Source organism: Barbus barbus (assembly GCF_936440315.1).
Source record: "Barbus barbus genome assembly, chromosome: 22".
NCBI lineage: Eukaryota > Metazoa > Chordata > Actinopteri > Cypriniformes > Cyprinidae > Barbus > Barbus barbus.
The window spans coordinates 7,962,627-7,978,680 of NC_136750.1; the positions used below are offsets into that span (position 1 = coordinate 7,962,627).

Here is a 16,054-nt window from a genome sequence, read left to right on the forward strand (position 1 = left end):
GTAACGTTAGCTAGTCTGCTTGTGTTATGAAGCAGATAGAGCTCTTGACAGAGCTCTCGTTTTTAAAGGGACCAGCACCATTTTCATATTAACGCTATGCATTTCTTTCATTTAGTTCAAACGGTGACAGCATGAAATAAATCTACAAGTTTAGAACAGAAAACTATTATAAAACTATCTGATTATTTTATCAGAGAATACTTGTTTTCAACATGACTTACTTCGTTTAAAAATACTTTTACTTACTTTACTTTTGTCATTTAGCAGACGCTTTTGTCCAAAGCGACTTACAAATAAGAAAAAGTAACTAAAACTAAAAAGTTACAACTCTATAAATACTATCTACCCACATATTTAAGAAAATAAAGAAATTAAATAAAATTAACACATGCATATAACAACAACATTTCAATAATAAACATATCAATGAAAAAATTAAATAAAAAGCTACTACTATCCCTTGCCGGTGTCCCTGCCCGGTGGAGTCGCACGGTAGAGTCGATGGTCTTTACACTCTTTGGTCTTCACACTAAGAGGGCTTCACACGACGACTGCCGCGACCGCTGCCGCGGTATAATAACCTTTATTATACCAAACCAACAAATGATCATTTCAATTCAGCTGGACCCACTTTCCTGTTTATCAACTACAAATGGCCAAGCAAGTGCACACACTGACAAGATACACGATACAGTACGAGACCAAACGCGATTTCAGCAACTCTCATCCTAGTAAACAAAATAAGCGTTTCCTAGCAACGGCAAATGCGCTAAACACTGAGACAAGTAAATACACTTACGAGCTGATTTTAAACTTCCGCTGATAGACTGCTTCTCTTAAAGACCACTTCATTACACTGCCTTCTGCTGGCGCTTGAACCCACTTTCCTGTTTATCAACTACAAATGGCCAAGCAAGTGCACACACTGACAAGATACACGATACAGTACGAGACCAAACGCGATTTCAGCAACTCTCATCCTAGTAAACAAAATAAGCGTTTCCTAGCAACGGCAAATGCGCTAAACACTGAGACAAGTAAATACACTTACGAGCTGATTTTAAACTTCCGCTGATAGACTGCTTCTCTTAAAGACCACTTCATTACACTGCCTTCTGCTGGCGCTTGAACCCACTTTCCTGTTTATCAACTACAAATGGCCAAGCAAGTGCACACACTGACAAGATACACGATACAGTACGAGACCAAACGCGATTTCAGCAACTCTCATCCTAGTAAACAAAATAAGCGTTGACACTAAAAATAGACACTTAAAGCTTCCGTTAGATATATTTCTCATAAAATTTCACCATGTGGTGGGTTTTCCTAGATTGCATCACATATAGATCACACTTTCTCTTTCCGTTTTGTTTTAACACCGAACATCAAATTCATTTATGCCACATTGTTCATTCTTGAAGTAAATTTGAAGTGTCCGTTTGGTGATTATAAATAAACTGTTATAGACTGTCGCTCGAGTTGAATGGATGCGTCCAGTGTGTGATATCTGTAAGTTGTCCGTACAGCGCTACGCTTTTGCCTGGTGTATAACTAACATATTTTGTTATTTTGATTAGATAATCATCTAGTGTTCTAAAACAGAAGGAAATCAAGTGTAAGAGTACACATACAATATCCATATGCATGTAATTTCAATGCTATGGCCTTTGTGTAGATATTTAAAGATGGGCATCTTTAAGCATGACTGTTGAAATTAAATGGTAACACTTTACAATAAGAGTCCATAACATTAAGAACGATGAAAGCTGTAGAAGCATTGTTCCTTGTTAGAGTGTGTTAATTCAACATTTACTATTACTAATACATTTTTTTAAGTGTCTTCTGTTAACATTAGTTAATAAACTATGAACTAACTTTAATGATCAATATAATCATTCATATTTTTATTCATTTACAAAGTATGGTTCAATAGTGTATTTTTTTAGCATTTGATTTGCATTTGTGGGGTAAAAAGTATATAATTTTATATTTTTCTTAGAAAATGGCCGATCATTTTGCTAGATAAGACCCTTATTCCTTGGCAGGGATCACGTAGAGCCCTTTCTGCAATGAAACTGCAATTTGGACCTTCAACCCACTGGCCACCATTGAATTCCAATTTATGGAGAAAAATCATGGAATGTTTTCCTCAAAAACTTAAATTCTTATCAGGAAATTTTCATTCTGGTAGTGAACTGCTCCTTTCAGGCCAAAAAGCTGACAAATGTCTTAAAGTACATTATCTGAAAAATATCTTGAGGTGCAGTAAGGTATCGGTAGCATAAGCAGAATAATTGACTCCAGCCAGTTGAATTATTAGAAAAACAATGCTTTGCATTATTAACAAAGGCACAATTAACTAATTTAAAAAGTGGTTCAGAAACAAAACACACAACAGACAACCATCCACAGAAGCAGTGACGTATTCATTTGTTTAACCTGAATCTCTGGAGAAGACCATCCCAGAACTGAGCTCCTAGCAACAGAGATACCAGGGACAGGAGGAGAGAGGGTAAAAATAGCATCTTAACACAATCTCTCTCACACACACAGTCAAAAACACGGTCACTGTTGCAGACACAACTTGCTCCTATATCTCTCCCACTTGGCCACATTCACACATTCAAAACTGAGGATTACAGGATGGTGTGAAAACAGCAAATGTGTGGTTTCAATTCAGCTGAAAAAAAAACAAAACATGAGATAATCCTCATGTGACACCACATGATTCAGCAGAGAGAGACAGACATAGACACACGCACCTGACCCAGCAACCAATGAAAGGGCATCTGTAATGTGACATAATACATGAGCATGTGGCATGTTCTGCAAGAACACACACACGTACACTCACATGAACTGATGTATCTAGAAAGTTTCATTATAAAAATACAAAATGCTCATACACGCTGCTAAGTTTTGGAAGTGACATCTCTAAAGTGTATACAGAGCAAATTACGATGTCAGACATAGTAATGGCTATAGTAACGTCTCTGTGTCTCATGGCTGTAAGAAGCATGAATGCTAAACCTAGAGTATATTCCAGTTTTAATGCAAACGCTTAGTATGTACAGCCAAACACATAGCCTTTAGGCTCCATTTGATAGTGAGTCAATGAGTGAGTCGATGTCAAGTGCATTGAGTCCAAACGTGAGAAAAAGTTAACCCAGGACAGGATTTAACCAGGATTTAGATGAGGTTAATCCCAACCAGGTGAACTACACCTATGATTTATCTCCATTAACCTAATCTTCACCTGATGTGACATCTCAATCCCATTCACTTGTAGCTTTTCAATGAAACCCAACTGTAATCTCACCGTGAGCCACGTGAAAGCTCATTTCGTGACCACGTCATTCACTCTGGATAACATTACACAAGTATCATGTCCATGAAATTTAGTTTATAAGGTGATTTAGACATTCTTTCACTGCATTTTTTCTTGCCACCACGAATGCAGTCTCGCAAATATCAGTAGCGATCCTATAATAATAATAGTAAAGCAATAGTTTACCCATGTACATTGTTATAAGTATTATTAGTATTACTAATGATTTCAAGTACTACATAAAAACCTAAAAGTCTAGTCATTATTAATTTAAAATGTTGACCCCAGCCCTTGGGCCCTATCACACATCTGGCGCAATGCGGCGCCAGGCTTGACACAGGTGTTTTTTGCTAGTTTTAGCCCGATGCAGTTATCATTTTCACGTACTGCACCACGTTATTTAATTCAATAGCAAATGCATTTGAGCCCGTTTGGCCACTTACCCTGGTCTGAAAACGAGGGGCACATCGTTGGCGCGTTGCTATTTTGAGGCAACTGAAATAGACCGCGCCATAGACCAGGTTTTAGTTGGTCAAATGTCAATGGCACAGTAATTCTTTGTTAAAGAGCGCATTAGTAATATGCGCCTATAGAAGGGTCCACAACGAGCATATACTCTGCTTATTACACACACAGGGATGCGCAGCAGCACAGAAACATGCCAAATATTAAAAATTCAAGGATTACAATGTAAAAGATTATTAATGCGAAGGCTACATAAATATAAAAATGCCTACATGTCATAATGGATAGTCATTGCATATATCAGAATTAGCCTTCCCATTTGCTCGCGCACGAGCAGCTCCGTTTCCTCTCTGGAGACGTGTTCAGCCTTTGCGCTTGCAAATTCCACAGTGTAAATGGCAAATCTGCCATGGCACGAGCGCAACTGGCTCTTAAAGGGAATGGGAAATGAGACTCTGATTGGTTTATTGCACATCATGCCCAAAACACACCTATTACTCATTAAGAGAATAGGGACAACTCTTCTGGACCATGCGCGTCGACCGTTTTTCCCGTCGTGAAACTAGCAAAAGTGGATTAGGACACGACCTAAGTGTACCTGCACCTTGTGCTTGAGACTATGTAACTTAGATCGTTAAAATAGGGCCCTCTGTCCTCCTTAGTGTATTAATTAGAGTAGTAGTGATGTCCAACTGTGAACCAACAATTTTTTGTGTCAGATCATTCCAATAAAACAGCTGAACTGGTTCAAAAAAATTATCGGAACAATTCAGTTAAGAATGAAAGTGTGCTCTCTAGAAGTTATCAATGAAAAACTTTTAATATCAGTTTGCTCTTCACAAAGCTATTTTTGAAAAGCTAAAAAAATTAAATAAACAACAGAATAAAATTTTACTGGTGGAAACCTGTGCCAAAGATTAAAAAAATAATAATAATCACACTATGTTCGCAATTAACATTCAAAACCACATGAGCAATATGACCTCTATAAAAGAGGAATGTGATTATTGTGTGTAAGAAAGAGAAATGGGGAGGGAGAGGGTACTTTACAAACCATTTGTAAATCGGTTCACGGCCAAACAGAGATTATGGAATTAACCCTCAGCTTTCACTTCAGAAGTCGCAACTCTTTCCTCACTCCACTTGTCCCCTCAAAGATCATTTTTATCAAACACGTTGATCACAATCACAATTTCATACAGACAAAGAGGTCAGATTCAATCAAAGTGATTTGATTTTACCATAAACCTCCGTATCCTGATCATTTTTAATGTCCAAAACCCCTATTACACTGGTCTCTGGTACAGCCCTGTGGCTATTCATAAACTCATAAAACAGACACACACTATAATCTCCCCCTCATTCTAGACAGGACACGTGGCTGTTTGTGTGAGAGCTTGAAGATTACAGAATCAATTAAATGAACTTTTCGTCTGTATGACTTTCACATCTCAGCTGACTACATTCTGTGAGAGACATTTATGTAATGGGAAAATTCCAACCATTACACTTCACAATAACGTTTTAAAAATGTCCATGGTGCTCTTTTTTATGCAATCATAATGTATATGATTTACATGAACAAGCTCAAAAATATTATAAAAGTATCATAAGAGTAATCCATAAAACTCGTAAAGCATATGTTGTCTGTATAAAACAATTTATACTGTGAATAGTATACTGTATATGCATGAGTCAAAATCTTCTAAGATACAATAATGGAACAACAGTTTTAAAAAGTATTGTTCACTATTGTTTAACACAGGATATGCATTTTCATGGGTTTAAATAGAAGATTTTGAATCTGGCTGTCAGTGTTAATATTACAACTAAACAAATCACCATAACATACTCATGGATAGTGGTCGACCGATATATCGGCCGATATTTGGCATTTTTTCAAATATCGGCATCGGCCGATACATTTTTCTGTTTGGCCGATATGTTCGAGGCAGGACTTTTATTTTGACAGCACTGAGAAAGGAAGCGGATGAGCACACAGTGCTCGGGTTCTCCCTCTTGTTCACCGTCGTCATTCAGTTCTGTCTAATATGGATAGAAGTCTATCTAATAATCAGATAGAACAGTTAAAATGATTTTAAAGGAATTAAAATGTACACAAAAAAGTATTATAATGATTGCTTTAATGTTATTAGTAACAGAAAAGCATACATAATACTTTCTCATTTGCCGTCAACATTCAGCAAATACACATTTATATAATTTAAACAAATCTTTGAATGACTAATGAAGATTTAATTTCACAAAACTTGCAGACTTAGTGGAATCTAGTTGAGATCTTGTGAAGTGTGCATGTGTATCCTGCATGATTGCGTGTTCTCTGCGTGATGGTCGGTCCGTGTCAATTAAATGCTGACAGGAGGAGAGTTCAGCTTCACTAGAGATGCGCGGTCAACGAACTTTAAACTCGTGATTTCAAATTATGCTGCGCTTTATGCATTTGCCCACTGTCATACTCATGTAATTTTCAATGTGTGCTGTATGTAATATGAGTATTACCTTGGCTTTATTTGAGAAATATAATTCCCAAAGCACACAAACTACCCAGAATACTGAGTGCCCTGTTGGTTACAGTATTTACTTCCTTTTTAATTATAATTTGATTTAATATTTATTAAATATTTATTTATTTGTGAAAAATACTTTGTATTAAAGTATAAGTATGTTTATTTTACACATTTATATTTTAATCCATTTAAGTGATTTCAAATTTCTTAAATATTAATTAAAATAAATAAAATTATAACGCCTTTATATCAGCCATCGACCACCCTGCTTTCCAAGATATCGGCCTTCAAAAAACACATAACACAATATATTGAGGTCTAAAGACACGAAACGATCGGTCTGTGCAAGAAACTGAACTGTTGTGTGTACGAGCTCAAGACAGTTGGACAGTGCGGCGGATCAGAGGTAAAAAGCGATATAAATACCGTTCAGTTTCTTGCACAGACCGATCGTTTCGTGTCTTTAGACCTCAATGTATTGTCACAAGACGCAGGGTTTAATTTGGTTTTGTCTGTGTATGTTTTTTTTTTCTCTCAAATCCGTGAGTACCATTGACTGACATTATATGACTGACAGATTGCAACAGTTTGAGTTAAAAATCTTTGTTTGTGTTCTACTGAAGAAACTAAGTCACCTACATCTTGGATGCCCTTGGGGTAAGCAGATAAACATCAAATTTTCATTTTTGGGTGAACCATCCCTTTAAACATGCCACCTCAAGTCACCCTAAGTTTAATATCAATGACATCAAACATTATCGGTAAGATTGATTGCACTGCATTCTAAATACTCAACTACATTTAATATACTATTTTATGGTATTTTTGTGTACTTTCACTTTCATGGAGGAAAAAACACTGGACATTCTGCTAAACATCTTCATTTTGGGTGAACTATTCCTTTAAATGTTACATGATGCTCTGAGCTTTGACCTCCCTGTTTAAAGGAGAAAACAAGGAAAAAGGGAGAGGGAAAGAGTACAACAGACCATCACATGACAGACGCTCATGTGAAAATCTGCTGCCTGCTGTTTCCCAGAGTCTCCCTTCACCAGCAATCCCTTCACCCACCAGACTGTTACTACTGACCAGCTCTCAAATACGCTTGCCAAAAAAGTCTGAAATCCCACAAAATCTGTTTGCTGGAAAAATAACCACATTGCACTTGTTTACAGTTACTCCAAGCATTCCAAAGCCAGGTTACCCAGGATTATCTGGGGCACAGAACAGTGTTAACACATATCCTGATGAATTACCACAGCCAAAATAGGATCTCATCCAAACGTAATGACGCAAGATTAAATTTAGTCAAATTAAATGGAGATGCGATGTTCACATGGACAATAAAATCCTATTATATGGGATCATGGACAATTTCCGATTGGCCTCTGAGCAGAGCGTCTTCTTATAAGCATTATTGTTGCATGATATAATCTTTATCAGTTTCACACTTATGTATACTGCATGACCACTACAGAAAAATGAACAATTGACAACAAAACAACAAATGTGTTAACTATACATTTCAGTAAAAAAAAAAAAGAAAAAAAAAAGAGGATAAAAAAAGAGAAGTTTGAAAAATATTGACAAATATCATTTAAAAAAAACATTGGTTTTCAATAATCTAACAACTTAATGTTCTAATGCAGTTTTTCAAAAAATATTAAAAATATAGTATTTACATTCCATTATATTTGTAGAAAAATAGTGAGCATATTATTAGACAACAATGTCAAATTCAACAAATGTTTAAATAATTATTATTATTTTATAATTATTTAATCTAATCCGTACATACTGTATGTAATAGAAACATACAAAGTAACTACTAAACTGAAGCTGTGAGAAATATTTAACATTTACAGCCATGATAACCATGCTCGATAATTAGCTTGATTTAAGTCAGTTCACACCAGAATTGATGTAATGGAATAATAAATGATCATCTGTTACATGAATCTTTTTCTGCAACAACCAGAAAATTATCAGAAAACTTAACGTCATATTCCAATAGTATAACATAATATTCTATTTTTTTTTTTTAAGTTAGACAACCAATCTTTCTCTAGCCAATTTAGCTTGTGTCTCCAAAAAACAAAAAAACTGATCACCAACTGAGAAGTAAGTACCACAGTGCATACTGAAATTACATATGCTCAAAACAAGCAAAAGCATATTAGTTCCAGTACTTACTTTAACAAACATAAAATCCAACTCCTGGTTCATGTTTAAACCACAACCTGCTCTATTTCATACTGAAGACAAGAAAATGACATCTGTCCTACTTCTGCCAGCGCTGGGAAACACATTAGGGATCGCTCAATGCATCTGATTGGATCCCTGATCCCAGGCGGATATATACTGATAACTGTGTCTGGGAGACGGCCTTCCGAGTGGCTGATGCTCGAGTCAGCAGAGAGAATTGTTTGTCTGTATCCTCAGCTGTTCTCAGAGCAGCCAAACCCTCTAGTGTCACATGAGCAAGAACTTTTTTTTTCTTTTTTTTTTTTTTTAAATTGCATCATTCTGCAAAACTGTGGGACAGTCAGTGGGCAGAGATAAGTTTCAAACTTGCATTTAAACATAACAGATGCCACATGCAGATGCAATAGTAAATGGCTGTGCTTATTTCATTTACCCCAACACATGTTGGCAATCAATGGATTGCCATTTAAGAAAGAATGAAGTCATTCACATACATATTTATCGGGCTGATAACATTATTACAACAGAATGTCCAAGTTAATAAAAACAAACATTCATGTTGGCATTTGGGTCAAAACTTTTACACTATTTTTGGCTAACGTTTAAATTTGAATCTCAAAATATCATGTGGTGTAATAAATACAAAACAATAATGTATTTTCCTCACACCTTGAGTATGCTGCCACATCTTAATCATTATTTTCAACATGTTTTAAATATTTATGGAAAAAAAATATTTAGAAATATCTTTATTTCTTAATTCAGAAATATTGTAGTGTTTTAGGCTGGTTGTACCATATGACACTGATTTTAAAATCTACGCTATTATGCCTTGTAATAAAAAGCTCAAATATTATAGTTTAAGAGTCTTATTGAATTTAACACACTGTATGATCTTCAGGAATCCTCCTTATAATATAATAATTTCCATTTACATGCTGTATGTCTCTGCATATTGACCACACTTTTTTTTTTTTGTTACATTACAATACATACATTTTAACAAAACTGCTTTGCTGTTTTTAATAACAACAACAAAGGTTTATTCCAATCTACTTTTAAAGAAGTCCATCCTTGTAATGAGGCTATTTCTGTATTAATTTCTCCATGTTGTTCCAAACATGCATGACTTCTTTGGAACACAAAAGAAGATCTTTTGAAGAATGTTGGAGTGCAAACACCAATGCATTTCATTGCATGCAGAAAAAAAACAAGACATTTTTAGAATATCTTCTTTTGCATGTGACAGTGAGTTATACAGGTTTAGAACTACACAAGGGTGAGCGAATAACTTACAATTTTTTAACATTCCCTTTAATTCTTAACAAACATACTGTAATGTATTTAGGCATTGCTATTTCTTAAAGGGGTCCTATTATGCTTTTTCACTTTTTGAATGTTAGTCAGTGTGTATGTTTTGGGCATAAAAAGATCTACAAAGTTACAAATCTCAAAGTCCACTCCAAAAGGAGATATTTCATTTTTCAAAAATCCCTTTTCAAGAACTACAACGAATGGCTCTTTGGACTACAGCGTTGTTTTCCTGTGTTTGTGATATCACAAAGCGGCCAATTAGAATATCATTAAAATAATTCCCACCAACGGAAATTCATATCGTTGGGGGGTTGGGGAGAACAGTTGGTTGAGCACTGCATGTTTCAAAATCGAAACCCGGGGCTGGTGTTTTTATATCACTGTATTTCTGAAGGAAACCGACTGTCTTCAGAAAATGTTGGATGCCATTTTCATTTCATCTTGCATGTAATGTCTGATAAAGCAGCATTTGTGAGCGGAGCTCTGCTTTGTGTACAGCGGTAACGGGGAAACCTCGACCTCTCCTGCTCCAACAGCATCTCCTGCTGGCAAATAATTAATTTGCATATATATGCCGCCACAAATAGTGCAAGTCTGTGGGACTATGCTATAAATAAATTCAACTGTATAATAGTTTCACTGCAATTCATGTTATAATGTTAGAATAAACATAATACATATTACCGTTGCACTTATCTGTACAAAGAAAAATGCAGTTATTTTTAAGCTGTTGTTAACAGCCTATCTAAAACGTAATTTAGCCAAAGAAAAAAAAATCAACAATAACGTTACCACTTTAATATGTCTTGCAATATCCATGCTTGCAATTCTGCGCGATCCTCTTGTTCAATATTCTCGGGGGTTTGAGTTGATATGGCAATATTGAAGAACTTGCTGCTTTGGCAAGGGGCGGGGCAATACTGAAACACAGTCTAAGCAGTTCGCCAATCACAACGCACTGGGACAGCTAACCAATCACAGCACTTTTAGTTTTTCGGAAGGTGGGCCTTCATCAAACCCGGAACTAATCGAGTCGTTTGTGCCAGGCTGGGGAGAAAGGTATTGTAATAATGTAAATTATATGAAAAACAATGCGTCAATTTTCGAACCACCAAGCATGAGAGCATGTTCTAGTACACCCCCAAAACAAAATCAAGACTTTGTAAAAGATCATAATAGGATTATTTATTGTATATTGTATATATATATATATATATTGTATTTTTGTATTTTTGAATAGATTAACAAATACACATAAACTGAGAGATCACCATGTCATTGACTCACAAGCTCAGCATTCCTCTGGATGTTGAGAAGTTTACATGAAGACCTTGAATACCTGACCCACTACATTTATACATTAAAGACACTTATTGGCTGTTCATAGTCATGATGAGGTAATAAGGACAAAGCAAGAGAAATACTATTATTCCTAAATATGACAAAAGTGAAATGTGGTAGATATTTGTCAAACCTTGCACTGGCTTTGTGTAGCACCTACACTCTGTAAACCCTTCTGAAAAATATCACCATTAGAAACAAGCAGCTGACATGTATTTTTGTCCAATCTGTAACAAGTATACTGGGTCTGCCAGAAAACCTACAGCTTGTGTGTGAGTGCATCATTGTAAATTTACACCATGGAAAGAAATGAAATAATAAAAATACGACCTCTTAATATACTATCCTTCTATTTATGCAGAGATCATCAGAGTCTATTAGCACAGCTTTGTGCATGTGAGAGTGCGATTTCACTGTTGGTGAATCTGTAAAAAGTTCTGAGATCTGCAAGCAGCAGCCTGTGGCAGAATTCCATGATACTAGCGAAGAGAACAGGCCATTCCCTGCATCAATGTGAGTTTTATCCAGAGAACATGAGCACACACAAAGACCTGCGTGTTCTCAGGGTTGCCTACAAACCCGAGGAAATTGTGAATGACTTCTTGGATTTAGTGACCTTTGAGAGAGGATAGGAAAATCTCATGCTGACTGCAGACTGCCAAATAAAACATTTAGACATGACATCATAGCAGTTAAGATCACTATAATAATGCTTTGATTGTCTAATGCATCACAATAACCAAGAGAAACGCTACAAGACTAAACTGCATCAAAGAAACAGTTCATTTTCTCACTTTCATGTTGTTTCAAACTCTTTGTTTCTTCTGCAGAACATGTAAGATAATATTAATAAAGTCAATGTGAAGGTAGCATGAAATAATAAACATATTTTTACTGAAACCTGAGAGGTTTCTGTCCCTCCTTTGAAGGTCCAGGTTACCAAACATAGAAGATCTAAAAAAGGTCGTAAAGACATGCAAAAGATGAATTCAGCAGTTGAATCAAAGTCTTGTGAAGAGATACAATTTGTTTTATTTCATAAAGGCTATATTTATTACACATGCATATTTGAGCTTCTGTGTTTATAAAACGTGACATGCTATATGTTATTTGTCAATCTTTATTTAGATAGCCTAAATTGAATCTATTCATCGTATAAACTGATCATATCTTTTCAAAAGACAGTAAACCAGTCGACTCATACAGTATGGATTCGTTTTACGATGCCTTTATGACCTTTTTTGGCTCTTCTGAGTTTTATGGTTTTGGAACAACATGAAGGTGAGTAAATGAATCAATTTTCATTTTTGGGTGAACTATCCCTTTAACCATTAAACGAGAAACACAACTTGCCTGGACTACTAAGCAAAACCATGCTACCCACATTAAATTGCAAAAGTATTTTAAAAATTATCTTTGTCGAGCTTGTTGTACATTTAAGCTTGAATCAAAATAAACGTGCTGTGCTCTAGCAGCTCTCAAAAGGATCCGTCTATTTGCATTGTGCATTTACAATAAGACAGCTACATCATGGGGGATGGGTGGGCCTCCCCCCCTCTCCCTTTCTTTTCAGTAAAAGCATCCAACCATTCGTCATCCGAATATATGTGACAATGTCATGTTTCGGCTGCTACGCAACAATATTTCGATTGATTTTTTTCCCAAGGAGACGTGCCTTGATGTGTGCAGACCGGCCTACAGGCCGCAGCAGGGGACTATTCTGGAAGATGCATGGATGCAGGCTGTGATGTTAGAGATGCTCGCATCAGCACCAGAGATGGTCGCATCATCCCATGCAGGCAATGATGCTCGCATCAGCACCACCGCATCCCACCGACTCTCTGTGGTCAACCATCAACAACAACTGTGACCCATATCAATACATCCCAGGCCTTTGAAAACCTCTGCTTGCATGTCCAATACTACAAATCTGTGTTGATTCCAAGGGTGCTGAAGCTATCTGCTTATCAACAGTCTACCTAATAAGGTCCATAACATCTTTGCATGTGTCACATTCAAAAAAAAATAACAAGCAATACAGGTGGTTTCGTGTACATTTCATTGTATTTATATAAATGCTGTGTTTTTATGCTGCAAGATGTTGCAATCCAAGGTTGTCAATTTAAAGGACAAATCGTGTGGTAATGCAGACAAAAGAAAAACTCTAAAACACAACATATGGCTGCAGTATAAAACATATCCTCGTATAAAATTAAACAATAGGTTGTTCATCAGCATAAGGCATGCGTGATGAATTACTTCATTCAAATATTCAGAAGGCAATAAACACAGCATATGTCCAATGCCTCCCAGCAATGCAAAAGAATCAACAATAATCTCACTTTCACATGTACGCACTGACATTGCGTTAAGATTTCGGCATTGCATTGACATTCGCATTTGATGTTCACACTATGAGATGCTGAGTATGTTTACCTTTGTATATAATTCAGACGCAGCCATGATGATGGTCGCACAATGTTCCTGCAATCACAGTCAGCTGAACATCCGATCAGTCCCGACCATTCAAAGCTCTCCTGTAGATCTCACTCAGTAGCCTTTAGAAGGATGTCATGAATCCAAGGCACCGGCTCGTTCCTCATGAATCTGGTCGTGTTTTTGGCGTGTCTCTAGAGGTTCGTTCTGGGTGCGATCTATGCAGAGAATGAGGCAAAGAAAACGCGGTTGCCATGTCCGAGAGGATAAAATGACACAAGAGTGCGCTCTGGTGGACAACACTGGACCACCACACACTGGCATCCCACCAATTTTCTCTAACTGTTTAAATAAAACAACTGTTTTCCATTTTAATATACTTTAGAATGCATCGTGTGTGTAAATTACATTATAAAAATTGTTTTTAAAAAGAAAATAAATGCATTTCAAATTATATATATATATATATATTTTTTTTTACTGTATTTTTGAATAACTGCAGCCTTGAAAAAAATATCCCAAAGGTGTTACCTGTAGGCCTATATATAAATATAACAATATATTATTAGTTTCCACTGTGCCCTCATTTCTTAGATACAATAGCGGTAGCTTATGAAACACTACAAGATTCCACTCTCCAGATCCTTAAAGCTACATTTTCTTAAGTATTTTCTCAAGCTTGATCAAAATATCTGCTATGCTTTTGCTCAGGACCTCGCATTGACTGGAAATATCTGCTAGAATTCAATTAAGGACACTGTTGCTGGCTTATACTGCTGCCAGTGGTCTGGTTATTTCTACTGGAGTGTTTACCTCTTCCCTGACCCATGCCTGCTCTGTTGCTGTTCCTCACATTGCCCCACTCTCAGATCTAAGAGTTTCTTCATTTCCACCCACTACACTGAGCTGTTTATTTGTTTCTGTTTAGAGGACACATCTCCTCAAAACCAACCAAAACATACTTAATTAAATATAGTACAATGGTCTGCACTACAAATTTGATATGGCCATTGTCTTGACTCAGACTTGGGCAGATTAAAGTTTCCTGCATGCTTGTTAACTCAAAGGCAAAAACAGAATTGTCACAACTTCATAAATGTATTTAAAAAAAAGAAGAAGAAGGAAATAAGCATATTGCATAAGTATTCGTACCCTTAACTCAGTACTTAGCTGAAGCACCACAGCCTCAAGTCGTTTTGGGTATGATATGACAAGCTTTGCACATCAGAATTTGGCAATGATCTGCCTTTCCTCTCCTCACCTCTTCACCTCCCAAGCTCTGTCAGGTTGAATAGGGACAGATGCACATTTTCAGGTTTCTCCAGAAATATTTGATTGGGTTCAAGCTCAGGCTCTGGCTGGGCCACTCAAGGAGTTCGGGAAAGTTGGCAAGATATTGACAGATTCGACTTTCCCGGATCAATAACTCGCGAGCAAATCGTTTTTAATACACAAATGATGCCTCTTTTCTTTTTTAGTGATGTAGAAAACGAGCTACACGCGAGGTTTCCTCAAAACAAGCTTTCCTCTGCTCTGTATAAAATACATTGATCTAAATGCAATGATTTACACTTCCAATCATGCTCTACTCAGGATTGCAAAGGGAGAGAAATATAGAAATCATAGAAGAAAAAAATAACAATTGTTGTGCAAAAGCTATGGTTGTTGCTGTCACAATGTGCTGTGTATAAATATATACAAAGATGCATGTTTCAAAGGTTTTTAACACACAGGCAATCCAAACACGGTAGTATTGTAGAGCACAGACGTAATAGACGAGACAGGACTCATGAACTGAAACAGAGGAACTGAAATACACCGTACAGTGGCACCACAGCTAAATGAAATGGCATCAAATCAGTGACCATGGCAATGAACACAGGCAGGGAAAGGTGCAAACATAAGACAAAGTCCAAGCTTAATGACACGGTGAAATTTTCTAATATGTTAGGTGGGTAACAACATCATTTGTGTAAACAATTCTTATTTTCATTATGTGCTATTACATCCTACAGTTAACTGAAAAGTTAATTATTTCAAAGTAGTTATATCAATGTTTAAATTTAGTTGAGTTGACTCAGTTCAGTTATGCACATCCTGCATTAGGTAACTGGGTTGAAATAACATTTTCTACTGTGTGGAACCAAAACTAATAAATTAAGTAATTTTATTACATCATGAAGTTATGTTAAGTTATTACCATTTTTTTTCTTAATGAACAATTATAGAAAATATGCAAAAACAATTATTTTCTAAATAAATGTTGTAGTATAACCAGCAGGAGAGCAGTGATGTGTGAACCGAATATGGTGAGAGTACAGTGTTACAGTAAAGTTATTAACAATATTTCATAATACAAAATTCATAAAAAATATACCAAAGCCATTACTTTCAAAATGAGTGTTGTAGTATAATTAGCAGGAGAGCAGCAATGTGT

General features: G+C 36.2%; 1 protein-coding gene across 1 annotated transcript in view; it reads right to left on the minus strand.

Annotated features, from left to right (window-relative positions):
• The window catches only part of LOC306888312 (unconventional myosin-Va-like), an 85,024-nt gene extending 71,176 nt beyond the window's left edge, over positions 1–13,848 (minus strand). Inside the window, exon 1 of the mRNA XM_079446527.1 lies at positions 13,618–13,848. Within this exon, the coding sequence (XP_079302653.1) occupies positions 13,618–13,644 (27 nt within the window). The 5' untranslated portion in view covers positions 13,645–13,848. The remainder of the gene's footprint in view (positions 1–13,617) is intronic.
• Positions 13,849–16,054: the final 2,206 nt, after the last annotated feature.